This window comes from Hypomesus nipponensis, chromosome 23 (assembly GCF_054491055.1).
Source record: "Hypomesus nipponensis isolate SF chromosome 23, ASM5449105v1, whole genome shotgun sequence".
Lineage (NCBI taxonomy): Eukaryota > Metazoa > Chordata > Actinopteri > Osmeriformes > Osmeridae > Hypomesus > Hypomesus nipponensis.
The window spans coordinates 10626115-10650532 of record NC_140383.1 but is presented as its reverse complement, the minus strand read 5'-3'; the positions used below and the strand labels follow the sequence as shown (position 1 = coordinate 10650532).

General features: G+C 52.4%; 1 protein-coding gene and 1 long non-coding RNA gene across 3 annotated transcripts in view; one reads left to right on the top strand and one right to left on the bottom strand.

Annotated features, from left to right (window-relative positions):
• Nucleotides 1–4362: 4362 nt before the first annotated feature.
• Nucleotides 4363–24418, bottom strand: part of vwa8 (von Willebrand factor A domain containing 8) — a 48063-nt gene continuing 28007 nt past the window's right edge. The window contains exons 29-44 of the mRNA XM_084688950.1: nt 23176–23298; nt 22940–23004; nt 22713–22838; nt 22220–22329; nt 20835–20986; nt 20441–20648; nt 20264–20345; nt 19975–20179; nt 14309–14417; nt 13988–14144; nt 11568–11676; nt 10362–10487; nt 8678–8836; nt 7269–7367; nt 6897–7135; nt 4363–6058 (exon numbers count right to left, since the gene is read on the bottom strand). Of these exons, the coding sequence (XP_084545076.1) occupies nt 5950–6058; nt 6897–7135; nt 7269–7367; nt 8678–8836; nt 10362–10487; nt 11568–11676; nt 13988–14144; nt 14309–14417; nt 19975–20179; nt 20264–20345; nt 20441–20648; nt 20835–20986; nt 22220–22329; nt 22713–22838; nt 22940–23004; nt 23176–23298 (2178 nt within the window). The 3' untranslated portion in view covers nt 4363–5949. The remainder of the gene's footprint in view (nt 6059–6896; nt 7136–7268; nt 7368–8677; nt 8837–10361; nt 10488–11567; nt 11677–13987; nt 14145–14308; nt 14418–19974; nt 20180–20263; nt 20346–20440; nt 20649–20834; nt 20987–22219; nt 22330–22712; nt 22839–22939; nt 23005–23175; nt 23299–24418) is intronic.
• On the top strand, nt 17345–23508 carry LOC146234180 (uncharacterized). Of its 2 annotated transcripts, XR_014741619.1 has the most exons (4): nt 17345–17390; nt 22733–22855; nt 23205–23280; nt 23380–23508. It is a non-coding gene; the product is annotated as an uncharacterized LOC146234180 (long non-coding RNA). The 2 variants fall into 2 exon arrangements; XR_014741618.1 differs by lacking the exon at nt 17345–17390 and having other exon boundaries at nt 22645–22855.

The following is a 24418-nucleotide window of genomic DNA, read 5'->3' as shown; positions in this document are numbered from 1 at the left end:
CATCCCGGATTGTACGACACACACCACAACGGCTTACATTTGCCTACTAACGTCTGTCGGTGTGTTACCCATAGAAATTCAGGAGTCTGTTCGCACGTTACCTACTGGGCTTCAGTCATCAGGGACGCACAGAGGCTCAGTTCAAACAGCAGGGAATCCTTCATGGGGTTTCACTATCCAACCACCTGCGTCTGAACAGACGGCTGACAAACCCTGTGTGGTTCTGCTACCGGGGAAGGCCGTGATCTTGTACATATTGGACTCTATGCAAGAGCTAGCTCACCATCACACTAGAGGAATTCCGACTGAACATTCATCTCCATTATCCAGCAGCATTAGGATCATTCTGGAGAGAGAGACTGGAGCACAGCTGGCTGTACTAAAGCCAAGGCCAGCCAGCCCATGAGAGAGAGACAGACAGAGAGCAGGAGAGAGAGAATGAGAGAGAGAGAGAGAGATAGAGAGAGAGAGGGAGGGAGATAGAGAGAGATGGAGGGAAAGAAGGAGGTAGAGCAGGGGAGAGAGAGAGAGAGAGCAGCTGGACAGGAGGCTGTGAGACAGAGGAAGTGAGAAGGAGGGGGACAGGAATGAGAGCGAGGGAGGTGAGGAAAACAGAAGAGAAGAATCTGCTAAGCAAATCAGTGTTTGTGTGTGTGCGCGCGTGCGCGTGCGCGTCACACATCCAGTTAGCCAGTCAGCACAGAGGGAAGTCGAACGAGTGACAAAGGTTAACCAGCGGAGGGACGACTTTCCTCTGTCCATCCCTCTCTGTCGCTATGACAATAAACGGGCAGGGACTGAGTTGAAAACAAGACGTGGCCTACAGAGATCACATTCTTGTGGTCTTCATCCCTGGGATCGCCACGGGGAGTCGATCATGGTGCAGGGGAGAGGAGCAAGACTCTGTCAGCAAACTGCACAAGCCCTGAGAATCTCCTGTCACTGATGTTGTGTCCCCCCTGCTCCCCTTCCTCGTGTGTTGCTGCCCTGAGCGATGATAACTGCTTCGCAAACCCTTAGCCTCTGTCATGCCAGAGGGCAGGTTTGCCAGCTTGACCCCATAAGTCATTCGAGACGGAGAGCCTATGGGAGAAAGGAGAAAGAGGAGAGGAAGAGAGTGTGTGTGTGTATGTGTGTGTGTGTGTGGGGGGGGTAGAAGGACAGGCAGAGAGATAAAGACGTCTGGCTATTGCTAGAAAACACAGAGAAGTTTCGCTTCCTTTTTTCCCCTGTTTGGGAAGTGACTTGTTGCTGTTTTGATGTTGCCAGGGAAAGCGTTCAAATCAATACACAAATAGATTCAAATCAATTCAATAGACCCAAGAGAGTGAACCCGACAACCACAGAAGCAATACATCCCACACTGTTTCGCCGTTGTCAGGGAAGACCGTGTAATCACGTCCACACCAACAGGGTAACCACAGCACAACCGAGAGAGACCACATCCTCAGCGCTGTCATTGGTGCAGAGCTGTGGAGATGCCTAAAGGCCGCGAAGGAGGTCTGATTCAGACACACGGTACAGTCGCATCCACCCAGAATGACTGAAGCTACAGTTACGGGGAGAACACTCATCTCTCCTCATCTGTGGTCGGGACACTCCGGGCGACGGTTGAGGGAAGGAACAGAGATAAGAGTACTGCTAACGGCAGTCGGTTTCCCACGTGTCACAAACACACAGACACTTTTTACAGCCTACGTGTTCATAGACACACACACACACACACCCACACCAGAGCTCCATGCAAGGTCATGTCTCTGGAAGGTGTGTGGGTGTCGGCCCATCTCCTCTCCCCTGATTGGTGGCCCCGGTTGTCGCCTCCGTGGTCGCTGGGCTGTTTCCAAACCACAGCCTCTCAGCAGACGGAATGGCTTTTCCACCGGGTGCAAATATGCAAATCACTTACTCTGCTGAAACCTTAACTGCATGGCTAAACAAGGTCCTACATGCAGAGAGAGAGACAGAGATAGAGAGAGAGGGGGACAGAGAGAAAGAGAGAGAGGGGGACAGAGAGAGGGAGAGAGAGAGAGGGGGACAGAGAGAGAGAGAGGGGGATAGAGAGGGGGAGAGAGAGAGAGCGGACAGAGATGGAAAAATAGATACACTAATGAGCCAAAACGCCATGACGGGTGAGGTGAATAACGTAGTTCATCTCCATGCAAGAGTACATATCAAGGTCTGGGCAGGCTCTGGATGATGGGATGAAACCGCGTTGTATTATCTGGCTCCATAGGGTACTGGATCTGTTAGCATTGCTTCTGCCACTCTGACCATCTATGTGGGCCATCAGCAGTGTTTTGAAAAGCCCCTCGGCCTCCAGTCAGGTCCAGAGTGGAGGTTCACCAGACTGTTGACGAGCACATATACATAAGACATATACACACACGCGCGCACACACAGGTGGTGATTAGGTAGGGCTATTAAAGCCTGGCTGTTGTTATAGCCTCATGAGTCAGCCATAAATCCTGTGGTGGATGCCTTCTGGGTTGAGTGTTCTATAGGAATGACCGCAGGGCGGGGGAGTACGCAGACCGCTAGAGTATGTGTTTGTGTGTGCGTTTGTTTACCGAGAGCAGAGCTGAGTGAGATTTCCCTAAACTCTCTCGAAAAACAATTCTCAGGATCCCACGCCATCTGTGTGTAAGTACTGTAGGCCCGTGTGTGTGTGTGTGTGTGTGCCATAGATGACATCATTTCCTCCTACTTTACTAGTTTCCTGTTGCTTGAGGTCATTATCGCTAGTTTACATCAGGAAACTCACGCACACACTTTGTCTCTCAAACGCGTGCGCACACACACACAGTACTCAAGGGACGTTTTCACCAAGAGGCTCATAAAACACACCCAAAATCGCACATATGACGCACACGTGGAAATGAATGTACATACAATACGAATCACAAACTACATGTATCCAGTGTGGTATAAACTAGACACAAAAGGTTTGAGCAATTTCTTTTTTGGAACTATTTGATTGTTTTCATGACAAAATTGAACGCCTCCATTTTTTTCTACTGCCATTTACAAGACAATGATATTTACAGGAACATAAACTGTACAGAGTGACTCAGGGAGAGACATCAATTTCAGCCTCTGGTTGAGCCATAGTATTTACATCATATCCATGCAGAGGATTTCTTTGGCATCAGTAGACAATCACCCTCTCACAGCAAACGGTAGCAGAAAATATTCACCAGAGACTACACTGTGTCCTTTGTCTAGTCCGTGACCGTGTACAAACACTTCCTGTCGTTTTAACTAGCCTGTCCCACCCGCTGGGTTGCCATGGTAACCAGCCACCGATCGATCAGTGTGATCAATCGTCTCCCGCCGTCACCCTCTGGTTAGAGCTGCGCCTGGGTGAGAGATGTCACTGTGTTTGTGTGTGAGAGTATTACTGTCAACCTAGAAAGAGTCTAACTCGGTTCTACACTTGTCATACGGAGGTCATCTGCATCCAATAGGTCCCCCCCCCCCCCCCTCCCGCACACACACACATTCACGCTCAGCACAGAGAAACCCTCGACTGTCAGCTTGATTTCCATCGATGTCGACTCTCCTGTTGAGGGGCCTAGTCATCAGGCTACATTCCAACAGCTCAGTGTTTTGTCTGAACAACACAGTTCGCTAAGTGAATCACAGACAGAAAACACACCACTGTCACCAAGTGACTCCGTAATTCACCAGACCTGTATTTGTCTTTGTGTGCGTGCGTGTGTCAGTGAATGCAGACATCCCACAGCGTCTAGACTTCCTGTCACTGTACCGGAACCACACAGAGGGTTTCAAAATAACATGGGCAGGTGTGCATTACGACTGCGAGGGTTTCAGTATGCGTTAGTCATTCTAACCCTTTCTTACCAGGTGTAGAAGATGGAGGAGTGGGAGTAAGCAGGTCCATGCGGGAGGTTCACTGCTAGCGTTGGAGGGCTTGGGTGGGGGCCAGGGTAGTAGGGGTGTGGGCTCCGGGAAGGGGATCAGGCCTGAGCCCGGAGAGAAGACTGAGGCTGAGGTTAGGGGAAAGGTCCGGGGGCCAGGGATGAAGCAGGAATAAACCAGTTGACGCTTCAAATAGACTTGGGTTTGAACCAGCTAGGCCACGAACGAAAGGGCAGATGGGGTAGTGATGGAGCTGGACCAGAAACGATGGAGTCTGTGACCGAGCGTGGAAAGAGTGAGCAGGCAGGAAGAGAGGACCGAAACACTGGGGGCTTTCTAAGAATTCCCTCCCATTCTCAGAGCCACACGGTTGGCTGTGGAACGACGACCGCCACAACAGCGGCCAGTCTCAACACATTACTGATCGCACGCGTCGACACGCCAGAGTACACGATGAAAGAAGGAACACGAGAAGTCATCGAATGATCCTGTAAGTTTCAAATGTTTATATATAAATTACATTTCCGCCACTCCAGAACAAATCCATGTCACAACCTACAGTCATGTACAACGACACATTGAACAGCAGCGATTATACAAAATGTTCGATTTTCAATCGGATATCTTTACAGAGGCCATGTTGTTTTCTGATTTGAAAACACTTTTGCACAAACAGTAAGACAAACCCACAAACACACAGAGGGCATAAAGTAAGTATATGAGGAGAGACAGTCAATTAGGTCAGACGGGGCCCTCACTCCAACACAGCAGAGCAGAAGAGAGGAGAAAGGGATCGATGGAAGAGGGTGGGAGCGACAGAGAGCAGGTCATCGATTTCCTTCAGCTTCCAGAGGAGTGAACACAGCATGTGACTGCCGGTGCTGAGGGAAAAGAGAGTGTGTGTGTGTGTGTGTGTGTACTGCCACCCACATGCCTGACTCGCACACCCACACATGCTGCACACACAACCCCGCCACCCATATAACTCTATCCTACCCAGCAGCACAGACTTCTGCAAATAAGACGCTGTGTGTGTGTGTGTGTGTGTATGTGTGTGTAGACGAGAGAGTTGCTGGGGGTCCTGTAACGAGAGCCAAGATTCCTCACAAGACCGAGAGGAGCATCAGGCGTCACAAGGTCCAGTCATCAGGAAGGAAAGGGCCGCGCTTGTTGACATAGATGGAGCACAGGAAAACACACACACACACACACACCCACACACATCCACATACCACACACACAGTGCACACACACAACCACATGCACACGCGCACACACACACACCAAGGGGTTGTGCAACCGCGGCTGCTTTCAAACGACGTGTGCAGTCAGGTGGGAAGTTCCCCCTGGTCACAGTCCCTGCATTCCAGAGGAGCCAAGTTAGTACCGCTTGCCCCCTGTGTGTGTGTGTGTGTGTGTGTGTGTTTGTTTGTGTGTCAGGGGCCACGTTAGTGTTGTCCGCCCGGCGTGTCAGAGGGCACGACACACCGGACGTTCAGAGACAGAGAGACTATCGATGTTCACCCCCCGCACACACATAAACACACACCAAGTAGGGCCGTCGATCGAGCCTGACACTGTGTGCGCGCGTGTGCGTCACAGAAAGATTCAACCGATTCAAGAACAGGATACGCCTCAGTGTGTGTGAAGTCAGTAAGTGGGCTGGGATAGGCATCCAACATCACAGGGTGTTCATCCGAAGCTTTACCGCACACACACACACACACACACACACACACACACACACACACGCGCACACACACACTTCCATCAAGCACTTCCAGGGATGCAGCAGTATCTAAGCCTTCTCCAACTGTTCTCCAACGTTACATTAACAAGGGCTTCTGTACAGACGTTCTAGCATGTAGTTCCTGCTCTCCTGTTCCCAGTTAACAGAAACAACGTTTTGTAAGTGGTCTGGGAGATATGATAGAATGTTATATGGTTCAATAAAGACACAACTGGTGTGCTGTAAGTCACTATGCGCGAGCGAGCTAGTGTGTATTGAGCAGGTCTGTGCGCGTGCGTGTTGAATGTGTGAATGAGTGTGTGTGTGTGTGTGTGTGTCTCTCAGGCACTGGACAGCATGGTGGATGTGAAGATCTGCTGCAATATTTGGGGGATCTGCTTGGTGTCCATGGCAACGAAGGACCTCCCCGCTGGCAGGGTTCTCTGTAGTCTGTCATGGGGGTGAGAGATGGGGGAGGGGGAGGGGGAAGAGAAACAGTGACGAGCAGGAAGCGAACTTCGACTGACCAGTTCCCCATACAGAGAAAGAGAGACAATGGCTGCCGTTCATTTGCGCCCAAGTTTGGGGACATAACGGAGTTCCCCCGACTGTGCCCTCTCACCCCCCCACCCCCTCACCCCCCCCCCCCCCTCATTCCCTCTCTCTCTGTGTGTTCCTCTTTTCTCTTTGTCTCCTTCTCCGTCCCTCCTCCCACTGTCCTAACTAGAGGCTGACACTCAAGTACACTGCTATCAATATTACCCTTCTAACTGTGCGCCGCACGGCTCCTTAAGAGCCTTACGAGCAGCAACACAGGCCGGGCTAGGGGCCCTGGACAACAGCCCTGGAGAGGAGCCCTGGGGGGTCTGGAGGGATGGGGGAGGAGCCGGTGGAGAAGGAGGAGGGGCGAGAAGTCTTTGAGAGAATAGGCTTCATGGCCCTCTTTGTCCGGCCTTCTTAACCACCAAGCTCCACTCCACACTGGGATTAATTTGCCCGGGCTATGGCCTCAGTCAGTCTAAACACACACACACACTCTCTCTCTCTTCCTCTCTTTCTTCCCCCCTTTCTCTCTCTCTCTCTCTCTCTCTCTCTCTCTTTCTCTCTCTCTCTCTCTCTCTCTCTCTCTCTCTCTCTCTGTCCCTCTCTGTCCCTCTCTCTCTCTCTCTCTATCTTCTCTCTCTCTCTATCGCTCCTCTCTCTCTGTCCCCCCCCCTCTCTCTCTCTCTCTCTCTCTCTGTCACACACACACCACCCTCCCCCTCACGCCCCCCCCCCCCCCCCTTACCTCTCGGCCTGGTCTCCCAGGGAGCCTATGAAGATGGCGAAGGCGTTGACTTGGGGGTCGGAGGTCAGCGCCCTGGCAAAGCGCTCGGGCGAGATGCCGTAGCGTTCCAGGTTGGCGTCGCTCAGGACCACCACAAAGCGCTCGTCGGCCTCCTGGCGCGCCAGCTCCCGGACGGCGGCCTCGGTGCCCTCCAGGGTGTAGTCTCCGCTCATGCAGAACTGGGAGTGGGCGTGCATGTTCTAGAGGGGAGAGGCGGAGGGGTGAGGCGTCGGGGACGGCGAACGAGCGTGGGAGGGGGAGAGTCTTCCTGGGGGGGGAGGAGTGGGACGGAGTGGGGGAGAGAGGGATGACGGAGAGGCAGGCGCATCTTACCTTGAGAACCTTGAGGCGCTGCTTGTTGTTCTTGGGAACCTTGTCGGTTCTGACCAGCTCGATGTCGTAGCCATCCCCTGAGTGGCCGACGATGTCATACTGGAGGAGGAGAGAGGGGGAGAGGGAAGAGGAAGACGAGGGAGCGGGGGAGGGTACAGGAGAAAGTAAGAGAGGGAGATGTTGTCCTAAATGGAGATGTACAACAATATTAACCACCAGATGCATAACGGTGTATATGGTATAAATAAAATGAGTACGGCTGTTTCTTCTACCAGCACCGCCCCCCCCCCCCCCCACAAACACACCTCCCCTGAAGTGTAAATCAAGGTTGTGTCATCATGTTGCATAACCCTGGGCCAGGCTAGCATTCCTGTGTCATATCAGGAGGCTATTTCTGATATGGGAATCCATAGGGAATCCATCACACTGAGTTATGTGACTGTGGGTCTCACCACTGTGAGTGTGTGTGTGTGTGTGGTGACCCTCCTGTATTGAAACATTTAAGACAGACTTTGTCCTGCATACCCTGATGTCCTGATCTCCTCAACACTAATCAAGCCAGGTCATGGCAGTGTGTGTGTGTGTGTGTGTGTGTGTGTGTGTGCGTGTTAGCTGAGATGCCTGTGATCAGGTGACACCTGTCTCCATGCCAAGCCCAGGAGTCTGGGAGGGTTGTCAGGTGCAGTTCCAAGTAAGGTGACCAGCAGCGACACTGACATTCAATAGCAAAGTGTGTGCGTGCGTGTGTGTGTGATGACACCAATTTAGCTGTGGGTCAGGTAGTATGACAACAAGGGGCCAAGGAGTCTGTCCATACCAACACTCTCCTTCTCTCCCTCTCCCCCCCCCTCTCTCTCTCTTCAGGGTGCTAGCAGTTCAAAGCAGTAGCTTTGGATGCAGATTAGAGAGGAGAGGTGTGAAGATAAGAAGGGACAGCACAATGACTGTACTTCTCGGAAATGACAGTGCTCTGTGCAAACAAAGACATCATCTGACAGCCAATGCATCAGTCAACGCCTCCACACACACACACACAGACACATACACAAACACACACACAGACAGACACGAGAGGGGTTTGTTTTACTATCTTAGTGAGGACTGACAATTCCCTCCCATTAAAAATCGAGCTGTCCCTAATCCCTAACCTTCTCATTCTTACCCTAACACTAATTCTAACACTAACCTGCCTAAAACAGTCTAGAAATAACACTGGAAGTAGTGGGGCACAATAAAATGTCACCACAAGGTTAATTTTGCCTTAGTTTATTATCCTTATGGGAACTTCTTGTCCCCACAAGGGTAGTTAAACAACACCACACACACACACACACACACACACACACATCCACCCACACCCACTGCACAGCTCGTGACCAAAAAACAAAGGGAAGTGGTCGACGTCTGACCTTGAACTTGTGTTCGTAGCTCTCCAGAGCTTCCATCACCATGCACACGGCCTCCATGGAGCGCTCCAGCCGTCCGTCCACGCCGTTGAAGCGGTACATGCTCCCAGACACGTCCGCCAGCACGCGCAGACGCTTGGGCTTCTGCTGTGGGCTGCCCAGCTAGAAAACATACAGCGTTTTTTTAAAATCCTGGTTCAACTAAACCTAGTAGGGGAGTCAGATGGCTGAGCAGTTAGGGAGTCGGGCTATGAATCAGAAGGTTGTTGGTTTGATTCCCGCCTGTGCCAAATGACGTTGTGTCCTTGGGAAAGGCACTTCACCCTGTACTTACTGTAAGTCGCTCTGGATAAGAGCGTCTGCTAAATGACTAAATGTAAATGCAAAACCAGGATTTGGGGTTTTCTGGGCCCTTCATTCAGACTGCCCACTTAACTGAATGAAGCTAACATTTCCTGACCCTCCGCAGGCTGTGTGTCTTATTGTAGCCCACCATATAATGACGTTACAAGTTCATGCAAAACATGTACACGTGAGAGCGTGTGTGTGTGCTTGTATGTATGTGTAGGTGTGTGTAGGGCTGTATTGGCCGAGACCTGAATGACACAGCCCCTTTGTCACTGGTCACTCAGACACTCGTCTGGGACAGTCGTTGATTTGCACCAAAGGGACTGTCATGTTAAAATGACCGCCCCACCGCTGGAGAGATGGTCTCAACAGTTGAAGAGGAAGGTGAACCGAGGAAGTGAAATGATCATTCAAAGTGGTGTTCATGTAAACCTAGTTCTAAACAGCTTTGAATGTCATGTTTGATATGATTTTGTTACACATTTTAGGTATGAAATTCTAGTCATACTTTTAATGTTGTGACATGTATCTTGCAAAGGCATCACACTTGGTCTGCTGCAGCCTTGAGTAATGATGAGTGATGGGCCGATTTGAATTGGTATGCGTTAAGACAACCTTACTTTCATATGGCCGGTGTCCCTATTTTTGTATGCAGGTTTGGGTGTATATATGGAGAAGATTTACCAATCACTTTGAGTTGTGTTTACTATACGAGTTCATCGTGAACACCTTCGTTAACGATTGCTCCGAAGGTATTTTTTAGTATTTGATATGTTTCCTTATTATTGTATTGATTATCTTACTATTTCGATAATAAACTATCATTGTGCATTTGGAGTTACTGGTTCTCCTTGTACGTATTTATCACACTAAGGCGGTGAAAACCTTGATCTAGTTAGGTTGATACGGCTAATACTGGCTTTAGACAAACACTTCCAAAGTCGGTTTTAACTTAAGGCCTCTGAGTCACGTACAGTCGGGCTTTCCTTGATCAGTTTGCATACGGTGATGGTGGTTAAATCGATATGCAAAGCTGATTAGTGCGTATGCATACTTTAAGGTTGGAGCCCTGATCAAGCAGACGGTTTTTACCTACATCAGAGTTTCATGTCATTGAGTGTTTAGCGCTCGAGGTTACAAGTAACGCACTTGCACATTTCTAAATCGTACATGTGTATGCTAGTTTAAAATGAGAGTGTGTGTGTGTGTGTGAAGGTGCAAAATGAACATAGACACTGTATGTGACTACAAACTCAGTGATAATAATCCCACATCTTTGGAGTGCAGTCTCCCACTGGCAGGATCCTACACACACACACACACACACACACACACACACCTCTGGGTCCAGCTCTCCTCGGCGCTTGTAGATGGCCTTCTCTCCAGTCAGTCCATCTATGATCTTGGCATCGTCTAACTCTCCTAGAGCCTGGTTCTTCAGCCACTGTCGCTCCTTCCCCTTGGCCTGAAAAACACAAAAACACACACACGCACTTCATCATCACGAACGTAGCTGCAACAAGACCTCTTTCCTGCTTTTGTTCCTCAACCCACTCGTTCCATTCATGCATTCCCACGAGGAGAAAGGGAAGAGAGAGGAAGAGAGGGAAGAGAGGCCGAAGAACACGGCCACTTTCCCCGGTTCTCCTCATTCCCAGAGGAAAGAGAGAAAACAAAGATGTCCCTCTCCGCCCCGCCGTCCTGAGAACACGTGGTCTGCGGGGCTGCGGCCCGCGGCGAGGCGTGCGTTTCGGCGGCGGACGCGCTCTCACCTCTGACATCTCTGACGCTCTACGTGGAGGGCGTGCTTGTGTGCGCGCGATGTTTATTTATAAACCATGTCAAAAGGCAGGTCCTGCTATTGTTAAGTTGAGGGGTGTGGATGGAACACGATGGACCTCTACTGGGACAGTGGGCGTGGTTTACTGTAGTCTGGCAACCCGAGAGGCGGCCTTTGGTTTGAACCTGTTTGTAGATCTGTCCAAAGTGAGTTAAAGGGGGGATCCGGTCTCTCTTATCTGGCAACCCGCTCTATTGTTTAGATATCAACACAGTGGGGGAGATTCCCTGTTGGACAGAGGATCTCAGCAGAGCTATGTCAGTTCACTGGGAGTCTGCCAACTCGAATGTGCGTGACAGTGTGTGTGTGTGTGTGTGTGTGTGTGGACGAGAGCCTCTCATCTCTGATTCACTCTCCGGGCATGATCATTTAAGCCTCGTCTTTATGTTCTCTATAGTTGTAGAGGTGGGGGTTAACAAGGACAAAGACCAACAATAACATACATACACACACACGCACACGTTCAAAGCAAAGGTTGTTGTATGGCTTGACACCTGGGAATGAATATACACACCTACATTTTCCACTCTTTTAAACACCCACCCACCCACCCACACGCATGCACACACACACACACACACACCAACACAAGCAAAGTTGGCAGGCTCCCAGCAAGCTGATTACAGAGCAACTGTGGACAGGGCTGACTCTACGGTCCCCTTCTCCAGGTGTAAAGGTGTGTGTGTGTGTGTGGGTGTGTCCCACCTGCAGGCTGTCGAGGATGATGCGTAGGGATTGGACCTGCCTCCTGACCGCCCCGGAGAAGCGCTCGTACGTGGTGGCGTCGTACTCACTCATGTCAATCTCCTTCAACCTGAGAGGGCGAGCGAGACCAAGAGACATAGCGGGGAAAAAAGAGAGAGAGGCTGCTTGGAAACCTTGCAAATGCATCTGAGGCAGCTGCATACATTAGCACAGAGCAGCCGAGCGCACACATACGTAAGTACTGTTGGCCCAGCTTGCTTGAGTTTAGCGCGGCAGTGGAAAAAAACACAGGTGACCCTCACCACACACACACACACACCTGTAGAATTTCCTTTGTGGCCCCAAGGCCGGTTAATCAGTATGATCCCGGTAAGCGGGCTGCATTCATCTCAGCCTCCCTCAGAGCACACACACACACACCCGCATGAACACAAACACAGGCTGTACTGACAGCTGTAAGCTGTGTGGGGTGGAGTGTGTGTGGGTGGGGAGGGAGGGGGGGACCCTGGTGGGATGCAGGGGGATTCTCTCACATGAAGTCTACTGTGGGTGAGAACTCGAGCGAGACCGGATCAAACCCCTCAGTGTGTGTGGTGTGTGTGTCGTGTGTGTGTGGTGTGTGTGTTGTGTGTGTGTGGTGTGTGTGTGTGGTTTGTGTGTGGTGTATGTGTGGTGTGTGTGTGGTGTGTGTGTGGTGTGTGTGTGTGGTGTGTGTTGTGTGTGTGTGTGTGTATGTGTTGTGTGTGGAAAATGGCTCTGAAAAAAAATCAGAAAAAGGGGTCTTGTGTAGTCTGAGAATGTATCAACCGAGCCATCAGATCAACCTTGTCCGGTCATGTACTGTATCACTGTTACACACACGCACAAGTCCACATCGCTGGTCCTATCTTTACAAGACCAGCAGGTAACATAGGAGGGGCGGAGAAGTCTGCGGCACAGAGCAGATGTCTGCGCGTGCTGTGGGTGAGTGTATGTGTGTCGGCTATCCAAATACAACAAGGATTACACACAATTCCATACTCGTACTCACATTGCACATACCGTAGCACTTTGAAACCGCCCTAAACATACCAAGGAATGGACCAAAACAGATACGGCAAAAACACTAAGGAATGGACCCAGTTTCCTCGCGAGCCGACTTCAAAACAACAAGTGGGACTGTGAAATCTGTGTACAGTCTCCTGGAGTTGTACTCTCTCACACAGATCATTACACAGTCCTGAGAGGCCATGCTGATGTGGTTTCCTCCACACATTCCTGTGTGTGTGTGTGTGTCTAAATGTGTGTGGTGAGCAGACGGACTGGCCAGCCGCCGTGGCTATTTCCTCCAAATTCCAGAAACTTCCACAGACCAGAGCAAGGGAAAGAAAGGAGAGAGTGAGAGAGAGAGAGAGAGAGAGAGAGAGAGAGAGAGAGAGAGAGAGAGAGAGAGAAAGAGAGAGGGGGTAGAAGGGATGAAGCCTCAGTCTTGGCCCATAAAGAATCCCAGCAAACAACTATGTAAACAACAACACAGAACCCAAGTGACTCACAAACGCGACAGCGCCTCGCAGTTCACAACACTAGTGCTCTGTACATGGCTTGTGTTTGCGCTCGACGACTGTCGTTCCGGTGTGCCTGTGTCGTCATATCAGGTGTTCCATGGCTTAGAGAGGGATCAAACTAGGCCTGATGGATGTATGACTGCCTACGTCAACAATGGCCTGACATAACATCCCCTCGACATGCAGAACTCAGAGACGGGCCTTAATGATGACAGCTCTTGGCAGCATGGATAAGATCAGAACCTGCAAGTACAGACATCCACTGTAGTCCTAGTCCTGTCAGCAGCGCCGTTCTAGGACTACAGAGGGGGTTAAGCAGTTAGTGACAGCTAGCAGGAAACCTGACTGTTAGCATATAGTTGAACAACTTAGACAAGGCTTAGTGCTGCAGTGATAGACGAAGGAGAGAAAGAGAGAGAGGTGGGGTGGGTGGGGGGGGGGGCTGTCAGGCCGGTGTCAAAGCGGCCAGTGTTGAAGCAAGGGGCGCAGGAAGAGAGGAGCTGAGAGAGGAGAGAGAGAAGAAAAAGAAGGGAGAGAGGGAGAGAGAGAGAGAGAGAGAGAGAGAGAGAGAGAAGGAACGTCGGAGGGCGGAGAACAGAGGCAGCCTTCATGTGCCGGTGAAAAGGTTGCCCCCCCCCCCCCCCCCCCTCAACCCCCGCACCCAGAAGCGCGCGCACTCTTCACCAGCAGAATCAATTGCCTCATTCATCCAGGCTGGTGCGGCCCCAACTCCCCAGCCCGGATCGGAGTTGCATTCCGGGGGTGGAGTATCGGAGAGGAGCCCCTCTGAGTGTCCAAACGCTTAGCCTGGTCAGACACCAGCCAGTTCCTTCTACCCTGCGTTTCTACACACACACACACGCACACACATACTACCTGTCTTTGAAGGCCTTCGCTCCCATCTCCCTGGCTGCCTTCCTGATCTCCTCCGGGACGGCGTCTTTCTCTGCCTGGGACACCTGGTGCACCTTGTGGCCGGCGTCCAGACGGTAGGGCCCCCCGCGGCCCCCCAACCCGGCCGTGTCTCGGCCCCCTGCAGGGCGACGGGGGAACAACATGGTTATAGAGGGCGGGGCCATTCATCCCGATCGAGGAGGCTAGTCACAGGCTGTCGATATTTTGCTCGTTAAAGAGTCCAGCCTAACTGTAGGTGTCCATGTCAACGTCCAACAAGTGATCTCGGAGACCCAGACGCACCTGTGCCCCCGGCCCACTGGTTGCCCCCGACGTGAGGGGCGTTTTTGGGGTCCACCTTGCCATGTTTGGGGGCGGTGACGTCCAGGCCGCTGTCTCTCTGGACGGTGATCTGCGAGGAGAGGGGAGGTCAGGCGCGGGTTCACTGGAACCTTGGAAAGGGATTCAGGAGAGACACGGCGATGTCTGAAGTCTCTCGGGGATGGAAGTGACGACTGCATGGATTGCAACCTAGGATTATAGTGATAGTTGTTTTCTTTCGTATTGTGTTCTAAATTGATCGTCTCTTGAGGAAAAAAAAACAAACCACTTTTTTTGTTTTCTTCTCTCTTTCTGAGAGATTCGTATTTGGTTTACTCAGAGGGCTTAGGCTGGTTATTGGTGCTTATCTTGTGGACTTCAGCCACAAGGTACAATTTGTTTCTCCTTTCAAAACTCAGCCGGTTAACAGAGCTAAATCAGTATGCGGGACACAACAGCACCCTGCACATTCTTTCCCCTCTGTCTGTGGGCGATGGAGAGAACGGGCAGTCTCCCTTCTCTCGGTCCTCTCACTGAGGCCAGGCATGGACAGGCTCTGTGTGCCTCAGGAAGAGAGGGGTGCGAGCGAGAGGAGGAGGACAGAACCATCGGGACCCCTCCTCTTGCCGTTCCCCATCCAAGGGCGCTGTCTCAAAGTCCCTTTGGCTCTCCCGCTCACACACAGGTGTGGAGTCAGATGCAAGACACGTACACTTTCTCACTTCACACGCCCCCAGTTTCCCAGTATGGACAATAGCAGTCCGAAGGTCAGTCAACAACAGGCTCCGGACCTGTGGTGACTCTCTTTCAGGTGCCTCGACGTTCCGGAAGGCCGTGGGGCTGGTGTTACTTCAGTGGGGTCAGTCCCCTGACTGTGTTCTGCAGTGTCATGGTCAGGGAGGTTTGGTGATGTCTAATCTGTGGAGACCAGCTTCTCAAGATAGGCTCCCTCCCTGTCCGTATCCAGCTCCGCAGTGGCCCGCGCACCTCCCGCCGCACCGTGTCGCGGACACACACGCGCACGCAAGCGCGCGCGCGCACACACACCCAGAAGTATAAACACGCGCACACTCGCTCACAGACACACGCCCGTTCTTCAAATGCTGAACTGCAGTGGCAGTGCTCTCTCTATACAGAGAGAGAGAGAGGGACAGTCAGAGAAGGGGGACAATGAGAGCGAGCGGAGCCCCCCAGAGAAGCGCTGTGTCAGCAGGACGAGGCTCCGTCCAGTGGGGCTCCTCAGGATTCATCCAGCCGGGCCACAGACGGCCCTGAGACGGCAGCGCTGCTCCCCCACCTCCCCTCACCCTACCGCAGAGAACACAGACCCCACAGGAAACCCTATTGACACACCAGCATGCCAGGATGATAACAGAGGGTGGGTGGGTGGTGGCGGCGACCAGACCAGTGGTCATGCTGAGTGTTAAACATGACCCCACAGGACCCCCAAACAGACAAACACAACATCCCATTGACTCAGCCGCGGCGAGCTAATCTCCTGCAGGAGTCAGGAGTGAAGGGTGCGTGTGCGTGCGCGTGCGTGTGCGCGTGTACAGGTAAACGGAGTTGGCATCAGTAACCGGAGCACGCTGCGTGCCATTCTCCTGATGTGAGGTAAGGGGCCGGAGGTCACTCACCAGCGTCACCGCAGACCCTCTTTTAGGTGCTCACCTCATCTACTCTAAGCTCTCCTGTTACGCGTGTGTGCGCTGAAACGAAGGGGGCAGACCTGCATGCTGCCACCATAACTGGAGAGGCGGGCCATAGATACTGGGGGGGTCAGATGGCTGAGCGGTTATGGAATCGGGCTATTAATCAGAAGGTTGCCGGTTCAATTCCCCGCCGTGCCAAATGACTTTGTCTCCTTGGGCAAGGCACTTCACCCTACTTGCCTCGGGGGGGGGGGGAATGTCCCTGTACTTACTGTAAGTCGCTCTGGATAAGAGCGTCTGCTCAATGACTAAATGTAATGTAATGTACTGCGTGGCGATGTGCGTCTCCAATCCCTCAGAACGACATCCGGTCAGTCTGTGTCTCCAGAGGCCCCTCATCGCCTGGCTATTTGTCTGGGTGAATCTCCTCCCTCACACAGCATGGGACCCCAGTGGCCTCCGCACAGCGCCGTCCAGCAATGACTGACTCTGGAGCTGCACTGCCCTCCAACTGAATGCGTCCAGTACGAGGTGATAGAGAGAGCCCTCATTCCGGCTCATCAGCACCTGTAAGGGGAGATTGCTCGGTGACACCATCTCGGCTCATCCGTGCCAGTGAGGGGAATTCGATCTGTCACGCCATCTCGCCTCATCTGTGCCAGTAAGGGGACATATTTCTTTGACGCCATCTCGCCTCATCTGTGCCAGTAAGGGGACATAGTTCTGTGACGCCATCTTGGGTCATCTATGCCAGTAAGGGGACATAGTTCTGTGACGCCATCTTGGGTCATCTATGCCAGTAAGGGGACATAGTTCTGTGATGCCATCTTGGGTCATCTGTGCCGGTAAGGAGAGACAGTTCTGTGATGCCATCTTGGCTCAACGGTGCCAGTAAGGCAGTGAGTGACCGGTTCCAGTGCAGCAGGCAGACTGGGAGCATGCGTCTCTATCACGAGGTGTCAGTCCCTGGCGCATACTGCTGCTCTCTGGTTTCTGGCTGCTGGTAAGGAGTGACTAAACAAGTGATGGGGAGGGAGGGGCTTGATACAGGATGGGCCACCATGTTGGGCCAGGCATGAGGGGATGCCTGGCCCGTGTCTCTGCACAGGCTGCAGGCTGGAGGGGATGGGTTCATGGGCCACTGGGCCGCAACTTTAGGGTGTGTGGTTTCTTTCCTGCAATTTGCAAATTCCACTTTGCCCGGTGGTGGGTGGGGTTCAGGGGCAACTAGGGAGGGAGAGAGCGAAAGAGTGAGAGAGAGAATGCCTTCATCTCCACCGGCGGAGGGAGGGGGCAGAGAAAAGGAGAGAGATATCCACAAAGAGATGCTTCACATGCTGGTGTCACCTTTAACACATAACAAGAATATCTACCGTGCCGACCACACCCGTCTACCAGCCAAACTCATGCAAGTATGTGATTGTGTGAGTGAGTGTGTGTGTGTGTGTAGGGAAGTCCATGAGGATGTGTCCTGGTCAACAGGATGTGGCTTCTGCTCTCCAGGACTACGGTCTCCCTGGGAAGTGTGTGTGTCTAAGAGTTTAATTAGAAATAGCAAACAGGCCTGTCTGCTCTGTATTTACCCAATTAGATGAACTGGGGGGGGGGGGGGCGATGGTGTGTGGGTGTGTTTGGAGAGGTGGTCTGGGGTGGCAGGGGCGGGACTAGTCTGACAGGGGGAGGGGTTGGCCTGATATGGAGTCTGCCCAAGTAAGACAGGATTTATCTCCTGGACACTTTCTTGATGGACCACAGATCCTAAACTAAAACCAGACATTCGATCCTTGCTGCTTGCTGGGTTTCCAAGCTTGATTTGTTAGATATAGAAGTGGGCCCAGTATGGTAGCTCCACAGTTCTATCAAGTCTAGTAAGGTTAAAGCCATCATTCTAGGCGCTCCTATAGCAGTTCAACATGTCTCTTCAGGAGAGTGATTGCAGGATTCAGTCCCAGACTCCAGCATGGGGGAATTCCTCTTTGGGGGACAGATGAACCCTGGGAACCCCTCTCTTCCCTCTTTCCTCCACGTGTCCCTCTCGATCTCTCTCGATTCACCCCCCTCTCGCCCTTGGTCCCCTCCCTCCTCCATGGTCCACGGCTTGTAGAATGAATAGGCTCGTAAATGTCTCTCAGGCTCCCTTTAGATGACCACAGAGAGACACAGCGGGGTTTGATGGTGAAGCATGGGTGTGTGTGTGTGTGTGTGTGTGTGTGTGTATGTGTGTGTGTGTTGCTAATGTGGCTCGTTGAATAGGGCAGGGCCGCAACTCACGAGTGACCAAGTAGCCACATGGGGCGAAAGACAGCACGAGTGGACTGCATGGCTGAGTGAGAGTGTGTCGAGAGGAGCATCGGCATGAATATACCTTCGACGGCGTACTCGTCTATGCCCGTAGATATTGGGTCTGTCCCAACGAGCACTCGGGTTCTACGGGACGGAATCTGTGCATATGCAATACAATGTGAATGTGGCTAGGCGATGTCATCGGTGCGGTTACGGAGAAATGAGAGGTTATGGAGAGGGCTCGGGGAGAGAAGGAGAACTGGCAACATCGCATGACACATCGCACGCACCGTGCGTCGAGCGAGTTCCAGGTGCCGCGCGCGTGTGTGTGTGTGAATAGAAGCATTATGAGGTCATGGAGAGCTGTCATCCATCTCTCCCCCCCCCCCCCCCCATGGAAAACTGCAGTGCTCTTCTCGAATCAAACCCTGTTTATCAGTGCGAACGCGCGCGTACGGGCCTCGGCATGTCCGCACAGACTCTGTGGCACGGCAGTGTCGGTCCTTGTATCGTGCAGCCCGATCGTCCCCTCCAGACAGGGGGAGGGCGTCGGACGGGATCCGTCCTGCGGCGGAGGTCCCAGCTACTCGCGACACGGCGGGTCATGGCCAATCCCTGGAAAGCTGCCATGTGGTGCTTGCTTGTCACTTTTTGCAACCTCTCGTTCCAGACATCACGCTTTTCTCCAACCCAAGTCCTCAAATAAGCCCTTCGGCAAATATGTTGTGTCTGTGTGTACAGGGGGGGGGGTCAGAGTGATAGAGAGACATGTTTCCATAAAGTGTGTGTACAGTGTGTGTGTGTGTGTCTCCCCACCAGGGTACATACTGCGGCCCTGTGTGTAAACAGGTCTCATACCTCGGAGGGGGGGGGGGGGGGCGTGGGTGGGGGGAGAGGGCCTGCTGTTTGGACAGGGCTCCAGGCAGCACAGCGGGGCCCTCTGTGTGCGGAACCTGCCGGGCTGTGTGCTCAAGGTGCAACCTCAAAGAAGACCTGTGGACCCTGGAATCTAGGCCGAGAGGGCCTCTGATGTTGAAAGGCCCTGCCCTTCCCTGTGTGTGTATGTCAGTGTGCGTGCGTGTGTATGTACGCGCGTGTCTTGGTGTGTGCCTGTGTTTCCGACAGCAGACAGAAACCCCCGGACAAGGGGCTTCGTTTCTGGGCCTGGGAACTGGACACGGTATTCTTTGACCCGATAGCAATTCTGTCATTGACTCGGATTCTGAGTCAGAGCCAGCGGAACAATGAAGTCTATATCCGTCCCCATACAGCCTGGTCCGGTACTGTGTGTCCCTGCCTGTCTCTGTGTGCTCTGACCCCTAACCCGGGTCAGGCCCCATCCCAGCGGAGCTACAATGAGCTCTCATTCACACAGGGCCCTGCCCCATCCAGACACGGACACTGGGGTGGAACAGGCTCCGAGGAGGAGGAAGGAACACGGAGGTCTAAACACACATCGCCCTGCCAGAGCTGGTGGAGATGACTGACTGTTACTATGGGACAACATGTTGGGGAGGGGGGAATCATTTCTGGTAAAACACTGCCCCTTAGTGGTCAAGTTGAGGTAGTGCATAATTCACTTTTGAGGGCTCCGGTTAATTGCTCTCTAAACTGGTCAGCGGTGAAGGTGTTCTGACCGCGTGGTGCCTTCCTGGAACACGACTCAAACGCAGCTTCAACTTTTAGCCCTCCAGCAGCCGAAGCCGTCTTTACCTGCACGGGTCTGCCGTCCTCTGAACCAATCATGTTCCTCCACTCCAGCAGGGAACGTTGCAGATTGCCCAATCCCGTCTCCCACAGACGGACGTACCCGCCCATGTCCACGGTGACCACGCCCCCAGTGCCCAGGCCAGCCAATAACACGTCACAGTCGGAGACCTTCGACAGCCAGGTGGTGTACGGAGACACGGTCATAGACCTGTCAATAATACAGAGGTCAATCGACCGCAGGGAGAAGGTTGGTGCACCGCGGGCAAGAGTGATGGAACTGTGCTTTAGTTACCGTGGAACGGGAATGTATTTAAGCTTCTTGGAGTTGAGGTCAGTCACTTCCAGGTAAGCAGAGGTCATCGGAGGGGTGACGTCTGACACACAAACAAACAGTCCTTAAAGTCTCGCTTCTACGTGTGTTTGGATGCACTCACGGCTGAACCCGTTCTCTTTCGATTTGAACTCTGACCTTTGGGGAAGATGTCCTTCATGGGCACCTGGCCAGGTGGGAGTGCCCGGACGACCTGATTGGCTGAAAGCAGACTGACGCAGTTGGTTCGTTTGGCCGAGCTGGAGCGGAGCCCGCCCCTGAAGAACATATGACCCCCCGCGCCATCTGGACTTTTCATCTCTGATAGGTCAACGTCCCTGTTGAAGCTGTACAACTCGTTAGGGGACTGGGGAGGGAGGGAATGGGGGAAGGCGGTGGGGGGGGGGGGGGGCAGAGGGAAGGAGAGGGGGATGAAGAAAGGAGAGGGACGGTTCAATTGCTGATGGCTTGACGCTTCATTGACATTCGGGCTTTTATGAACAGCTTGGCTCCGGTCAATATCTCAGGAAGTGTGGCTGTAATGCCATCTCACCATGAGGTCTGGGAAGCCCACTACCACCCGGGCGTAGGACCTGGTGTCGGTCAGGAGACGATTGGGCGAGACGATGTTCTGGCCCAGAGCCGCACTCAAGTTCTCATTGGGTAGCTGATCACAGGACACGCCCTGGGGGACGCACACCTCGCCTGGAGAGAGGAGGAGCGAGCGAGAGAGAGAGAGAGAGAGAGAGAGAGAGAGAGAGAGAGAGAATTGAAGAACGGAAGGGATGAAGAGATAAGGAGAGAGAAAGACAGAACGAGAGCGAGTGATAGAGAATAGCGAGAGAGGGAGAGATCAAGAGAGAGGGAGAGAGAGGGAGAGAGACGGGGTAGAACAAGAGAAGGGTGAATGATCAGATTTACGGCCCCCGGAATGGCAGACAGAGGCCCCTGAGGGGACAGACGGGAGGAACGATGAAGGGATGGAGCCGACTGAGATTCACCTCAGCTCCCGTCTCATAATATATAACGCCTAGATAAGGGCAAACCTCATAGACTTCCTGTCTGTCCCACTAATAACCTCTCCTCTCAGAGACAAACTTCCGTCTGCAAGACTGGTGCACTCAGACTGGGTTCAGCCACCTCTTTTAGTTTATTGCCTAGCCAGTGAGTTATTACAGTGAGATATGATCCATTAGTGTTATTGGTTGGATATCACTCGTGACATCATGCTCTAATTCACAAAGTAATGGAGATGGGAAAGTTTAGGAGGCTCCAAGTCTTGGTAATTGTAGGGACAGAAAATAAGCTGCGGACAGAAGTATGTCTGTCCTAATGGAACTGACCTCACATCTCAGCAGAGTTGAAGGCGAATTGGAAAAGGTTAAGGCTGTGCTAGCTTTAACAACAGAATCCAGGGTAAGATGTAGCAGGCTGTAATGCCCATGTTATGATGTTGATCAATCAGTTACCTGAGCTGTGACGCTGAATACTTTGTCCCATCATATGTGATGTAGCAGGTCATGTTAGCTGAGATGTGATGTAGGACACTGTGTTAGCTGAGATGTGAGGTAGCATGCTGTGTTAGCTCAGATGTGATGTAGGACACTGTGTTAGCTCAGATGTGAGGTAGCATGCTGTGTTAGCTCAGATGTGATGTAGGACACTGTTAGCTGAGATGTGAGGTAGCATGCTGTGTTAGCTCAGATGTGATGTAGGACACTGTTAGCTGAGATGTGATGTAGGACACTGTGTTAGCTGAGACGTGAGGTAGCATGCTGTGTTAACCCAGATGTGATGTACGGTAGATAGTACCTTGTGTTAGCCCAGATGTGATGTAGGACACTGTGTTAGCTGAGATGTGAGGTAGCATGCTGTGTTAGCCCAGATGTGATGTAGGACACTGTGTTAGCCCAGATGTGATGTAGGACACTGTGCTACCTGAGCTGGCTCCATATCCAGAGTTGACGGCGTCTTCACTGATGGTGTGCAGCTGACACACCCCAGAATCCTCTGCTCCCATGTGCATGGGCTTGGTCAGCAGGAACTTCCTGTCAACATAAGACCGGGTTGAGAACTTCACTAGCAAGAGATGGGAGAGGAGGGGAGAAGGATGCAGAAGAGAGGGGCAGATTGGTGGAGAGGAGAAGAGAAGGGTGGACAAGAGAGGAACAGATTGGTGGAGAGGAGAAGGGTGGAGAAGAGAGGAGCAGATTGGTGGAGAGGAGAAGGGTGGAGAAGAGAGGAGCAGATTGGTGGAGAGGAGAGGGATGCAGAAGAGAGGAGCAGATTGGTGGAGACGACAGGAGAAGGGTGGAGAAGAGAGGAGCAGATTGGTGGAGAGGAGAAGGGTAGAGAAGGGAGGAGCAGCTTGGTGGAAAGGAGAGGAGGACAGGACAGGAGTTGGGTTGAGGAGAAAGGAGAGGAGGGTTACTTATTGGTCTTGCTCTCCAGTAGCAACCAGCGATCCTCCGCCACCAGGAAGACAGCCTGCAGGTTGATGGGCAGAGAGATGGTGTGGACCCGGCCCTCCAGGACATCCAGCACCTCGAGCTGGTTCCTGGGAGAGCATGACAGGTAAGGCACCAACGACTCCTGTGTAACCTTATTATATAGAGTGGGCGGTTATGCTTGAGTTGACCAGCAGTGAGGCCAGCTTACCCATCCTCCTTGTAGAAGAGAAGCCAGTTTTTGTGAGCAAACTCCCGGCACATCTTGTGACTTTTCTGGATATCAAGCAACACACGTTCTGATTTAGTTGCGGATGTCCTCAGTTTTACCTCCTCCGTTTTTGTGTCATTTTAGGTCCCGTCCGAGTGAACGAAAATTGGGTTGATGTATGAGGTGCCCTGTGTGATTAAGTTGTTATGGTGTCTGTTTATGGCGTGACCTCTGACCTGTTCCTCTTTGTTGCTCCACCAATTAGAGCCTTTGGAAGGGGCGGGCTCATCGGTGTCCTGTGACAGCAGGAGTCGCCGAACCGCCCCCGTTACCACGTCAAGGTGGAGCACAGTGTTACCCTGAGAGAGCAAAAAAAAGAACAAAAACTAAACAAAGAAACCACACATTGCTGATTTGCTTGTTCTGACCCCGACCAACAGATGGCGCCCCTGTCTAGGTTCCAGTCCTGTTCATCTGTCTCGACGAATACCTGCTCTTTCTCGCCCCCAAACTCATTTCCTTCAAACACTTACTAGACAAACACTCTATTAAACCTGTCAATGAGTCAATATGTCTTCTTCTGTATTGCGGGGGTGCGCTAGGGTTAGGGGTGCTAGGGTTAGGGGTGCTAGGGTTAGGTGCACTAGGGTTAGGGGTGCTAGGGTTAGGGGTGCACTAGGGTTAGGGGTGCTAGGGTTAGGGGTGCACTAGGGTTAGGGGTGCTAGGGTTAGGGGTGCTAGGGTTAGGGGTGCACTAGGGTTAGGGGTGCACTAGGGTTAGGGGTGCACTAGGGTTAGGGGTGCACTAGGGTTAGGGGTGCTAGGGTTAGGGGTGCTAGGGTTAGGGGTGCACTAGGGTTAGGGGTGCTAGGGTTAGGGGTGCTAGGGTTAGGGGTGCACTAGGGTTAGGGGTGCACTAGGGTTAGGGGTGCACTAGGGTTAGGGGTGCTAGGGTTAGGGGTGCTAGGGTTACGTGTGTGTGTGCCAAGTTGGAGGGGTTAGGCGTTTGAGTGTGTGTGCCAAGTCTGTCTTGATGACAATCTCTCAGCTCGCCCTGGCTGCTGCCTTCGTGTACACCCTGACATTTAATATATGGAAGACAGTCTCACTAGGGGAAGTTTTGGTGGAGTCATATCAAAAGTGTGTGTGTGTGCGTGTGTGTGTGTGCTTGTGTGTGTGTGTGTGTTTGTGTGTGTGTGTGTGTGCTTGTGTGTGTGTGTGTGTTTGTGTGTGTGTGTGTGTGTTTGTGTGTGTGTGTGCTTGTGTTTGTGTTGGCTCGTTGCCTGTGGGAGGTGTTTCATTCAGGAAGTGGACTGTGTGTTTTCTCCACTGGGAGAACCACGACCCCGGAATGAACCTTCCAGTGTCTGGAACCTTTCACTCCTGCGCAGGAGGAAAAGGACCTATCCATCTCCCTCTCTTTTCTTTTCATCCTGTGGTATTTTTAGCCTCATTTTTCCCCTAATATGCAACAGATGT